The sequence below is a fragment of the Olea europaea genome, unplaced genomic scaffold (assembly GCF_002742605.1).
Source record: "Olea europaea var. sylvestris unplaced genomic scaffold, O_europaea_v1 scaffold2519, whole genome shotgun sequence".
NCBI classification, from domain to species: Eukaryota; Viridiplantae; Streptophyta; class Magnoliopsida; order Lamiales; family Oleaceae; genus Olea; species Olea europaea.
Genome location: NW_019243441.1, coordinates 34,907 through 39,181, shown reverse-complemented (window position 1 = coordinate 39,181; position 4,275 = coordinate 34,907). Strand labels below are relative to the sequence as shown.

Sequence of the window (4,275 nt, the reverse complement as noted above, 5' to 3'; positions counted from 1 at the left end):
TTCAATTTCATGAAATGGAAAATTTTGTTACATTTCTGTGAAGTTCTTTTGCTTCTGCTTCTTTGTATCCCTTTTTGTTTTATACTTGTATGAATGACAAACATTAGGCCAACTGCCTCGTGATAACGACCAGTTAACAATCGTGAATCGGTCTCCTTAAACGAACACAATAAACACTTAAGTGAGTAGGAAGTGACCCCCTTACCTTAACTTCTTAATAATCTGAGGCCAGACCAATTGGGAAAACGTGAGGGAACGTTTGTTCATCAGCTAATAAGTGACGATCGAATCGCTCAAATGAACCTTTCGAAGAACTGAGGAAACCATTCCCTGGCTGATCCGGTTTGGAACTGAAAATTCATTACTGAAGATAAATTACACCACCCTTTACAAAGGTGATTCCATCACTTAATAATCTTTACAACCAATGTCAGATCAGGACAACCGATTTAGCTATGACGACCTAGGATCAAATTGGAACATTCTTGTCACTGATAGTATTTTCTCAAGTGCTCGATGTTCCACTTGTGAGGTAACACCCTTCCTGACATATCTTCGACCTCGAAAGTACCAGGTCGGGATTCTCCCTGAATGCGGTACGGGCCTTCCCAGTTCGGGCTAAAAACTCCTGACCCGGTTGGTTTCGAAGATTGGAACACTCTTTTGAGAACGAGGTCGCCCAAGCGGAGAGTCCTGTTTCTGACCTTGGAGTTGTAAAAGCGGGTCATCTTACGATGATATTTCGCTAAGGTCATCTGGGAGGCGTCTCTCTTTTCCTCAAGGAGGTGTAGTTCACTTATGCGCGCCTCATCGTTGCTGATCTCATTGAAATGTATCCGCCGATGTGATGGGACACCGACCTCGACCGGACTCATCGCTTCGGCTCCGTAGGTCATTGAGAATGGGGTCTCGCCCGTTGCGGTCCGGCAAGTCGTTCTGATGACCCAGGGGACGTGGGGGAGTTCGTCAACCCAGGCGCCTTTTGAGGCATCCAGTTTCCTTTTAAGGGTGTGCTTGATAGTCTTGTTCACTGCTTCGACCTGTCCATTTGCCTGAGGGTGATGCGGAGTCGAGAAGTCTTTCTTTATGCCTAGTTCGTCGCATAACTCTCGCATCTTCCTGTTGTCGAACTGCTGCCCATTATCAGAGACAATGGAGTGAGGGATGCCGAACCTACAAATGACGCTCTTCCAAACGAACTTTGTAGTGTTGGCCTCGGTGATTCGAGCAAGGGGTTCTGCCTCGACCTACTTAGTGAAGTAGTCGATGACGACAATGGCAAAAGTTGCGCTTCCCCTACCCTTTGGTAGCGGACCAATGAAGTCGATGCCCCACTTGGCGAATGGCCAAGGGCTGGTCACTATAGAGAGGCTCTGCGCAGGCTGTCTTTGCACGTCGAGAAGCGCTGGCATTTGTCACATTTCTGGACAAATTGACAAGCATCCATTTTCAGGGTTGGCCAGAAGTAGCCCTGACGGAGAACCTTGTGTGCCAGAGCCGTCCCTCCGGAGTGATTTCCGCAGATCCCTTCATGTATTTCTCTGAGTACGTAGGTGGCCTCTTCGCCGCCCACACATCGAAGAAGGGGAGAGGCAAAGCCTCTCTTGTAAAGGGTTCTTTCTTGAAGGACGAAGTGTGCAGCCCTTCTTCTTAATTTCCTTGCTTCACTTCTGGAAGCAGGCAGCGTTTGCTCTTTTAGATATGCAATTATGGGCTGCATCCACAATGGGGTGCCTTCTATCCATAGTAACTCTTCACCTTCGAAGGTGGAGGGCTTTGATAAGTGCTCAATGGGGACGATGTTCAGAAGCTCTGAGTTCACGCTGCTGGCCAACTTTGAGAGGGCATCTGCATGGGCATTCTCTAGACGGGGGACTTGAATCAGTTCGAACTTTTCGAAATGGGGAATTATGTCCAGAACCAGCTTCAAGTACGCGAGCATGTTATCATCCTTGGCCGCGAAATCCCCATTTACCTGATTCACTACGAGCTGAGAATCACTGTTTGCCAGAAGCTTCCTGACCTGCATTTCCTTGGCGAGCCTTAGTCCTGCCAGAAGGGCCTCATACTCGGCTGCGTTGTTCGAGGCTCTGAAGCCGAATCTTACCGCACAATTCAACAAATGACCTTTCGGGCTTTCCAGCACGATTCCCGCCCCTGCGCCTGCCTCTCCTAAGACCCATCTACAAACAATTTCCATGCGGGGGGCTCGGCTGGCTCCATCAGGGCCTCCATTTCTGGGGCTTTGGTAAATTCGACCATAAAATCGGCAAGGGCCTGGCCCTTGATAGCGTGTCTAGGTCGGAACGTGAGATCGAACTCGCTGAGCTCGATAGCCCATTTCAGTAGGCGTCCTGACGCGTCCGTCTTCTGCATTCCTTGCCTTAAAGGGAAATTGGAGAGGACTTGAATTGAGTGAGCTTGGAAATATGGCCTCAGCTTTCTCGAAGCTGTAATAAGTGCGAGTGCCAGTTTTTCCATGTCGGAGTAGCGTGTTTCAGCTGGGAGAAGTGCTTTGCTGATGTAATATACCGGCAATTGACGCCCATTTTCTTCCCTGGTTAGGACCGCGCTGACTGCTACGTCTGACACTGCTAGATACAGCAACAGAGATTCATCCGGATGGGGTTTCGATAGGAGGGGCGATTCACCGAGGTGTTTCTTCAGAGACTCGAAGGCCTCTTGGCACTCCGAAGTCTACTGAAATTTCTTTCCTTACTTCAATACTTTGAAGAAAGGCAAGCTTTTATCGGTGGCTCTGGAGATGAAGCGGCTGAGGGCGGCTATCCGGCCATTGAGACTTTGGACCTCCTTTGGTTTCTGAGGTGAACTCATTTCTATTATAGCCGCCACCTTTGCCGGGTTTGCCTCAATTCCTCTCTGATTTACAATGTATCCCAAGAACTGGCCCGATGCCACTTCGAAAGTGCACTTGAGGGGATTCAACTTCATGTTATACCTTTTGAGTATCTGGAAGGTTTGGTCAATGTGACTCACGTGTTCGGCCGCCTGGAGGCTTTTGACCAACATGTCGTCCACGTAGACCTCCATGGTTTTGCCAATGAGTTTGGCAAACATCATTTTGACTAACCTCTGATACGTGGCCCCGGCATTTTTCAATCCGAAGGGCATGACTTTGTAGCAATACAGCCTCCTGTCCGTGATGAATGATGTAGCTTCATCATCAGGTCGGAACATGGGTATTTGGTTGTACCCTGAGTATGCATCCATGAAGCTAAGTAGTTCATGCCCAGCAGTGGAGTCGACCAGTTGATCAATTCTTGGAAGTAGGAAGCTGTCCTTGGGGCATGCCTTATTCAGGTTTGTGAAGTCCACACAGACCCTCCATTTCCCGCTGGACTTTTTCACTAGAACCGGGTTGGATATCCACCTCGGGTATATGGCCTCTCTGATGAAACCACTGCGATCGAGTTTACTTACTTCGTCTTTCAGCGCCTCGTACCGTTCTGGATTCAGCGCGCGCCTCTTCTGTCTATGGGGGGCATAGGAGGGGTTGATGTTAAGGTGATGGCAACTGATCCTGGGATCTATCCCCACCATATCCTCATGTTTCCATGCGAAGACATCTAGGTTTTCTTTCAGGAATCGTATCATCTCAATTTTTGCTTCAGGCGATAATGACTTCCCTATGCGCAAGACTTGATTGGGGTCTTCTGGATTGACTGGAAAAGTTTCCAGTTCTTCCATTGGGGTCGCGTTTGGTTCATAATCAATTATTCGGGGATCTAACTCGTCAAGAGGGTGTCCTTGTTCAGGGGCCTCTTCCATTATGACATCTTCCTCTTGTCCAGAGGTATGCCCTTGTTCAGGGGCGTCGAGCATCTCCACGTCCGTACCGGCTTCAGCGGGTACTTCTGCTTGAATTACATTGACAGTCCGGGGCTCCGATTTGCGTAGTGAGTTCAGGTAGCATGCCCTGGAGCTCATCTGATCGCCCCGAACCATTGCAATCCTACGTTCAGTTGGGAATTTCATGCACAGATAGTGAATGGACGTCACAGCCCAAAGATCTTTTAGAGCCGGTCTGCCCAACACCCCATGATAAGCCGACCTATGATCTACCACCAGAAATTCCATGAAATGCTGGGCAACCAGGGGGGCCGAACCCATTTCCACAGGCAGGGTAATCCGCCCTCGTGGGATGATGCTGTCCCTAGTGAATCCGAACAGCGGGTCGGTCATGGGGATTAACCCATGTTCAATTTTCATTTTGTCAAAAGTGGAGCCAAACAATATGTTCACGGAGCTGCCGTT

The 4,275-nt window shown here is 49.1% G+C and overlaps 1 protein-coding gene across 1 annotated transcript; it reads right to left on the bottom strand.

Moving 5' to 3' along the window:
- Positions 1–488: 488 nt before the first annotated feature.
- On the bottom strand, positions 489–3,996 carry LOC111382551. The gene is made up of 6 exons (XM_023006568.1): positions 3,559–3,996; positions 3,215–3,489; positions 2,728–3,016; positions 2,192–2,661; positions 1,499–2,090; positions 489–1,247 (listed from the first exon to the last, which is right to left on the bottom strand). Exons 1-6 carry the CDS (start codon positions 3,994–3,996, stop codon positions 489–491), a joined length of 2,823 nt encoding a protein of 940 aa, XP_022862336.1.
- Between the last annotated feature and the right edge of the window lie 279 nt (positions 3,997–4,275).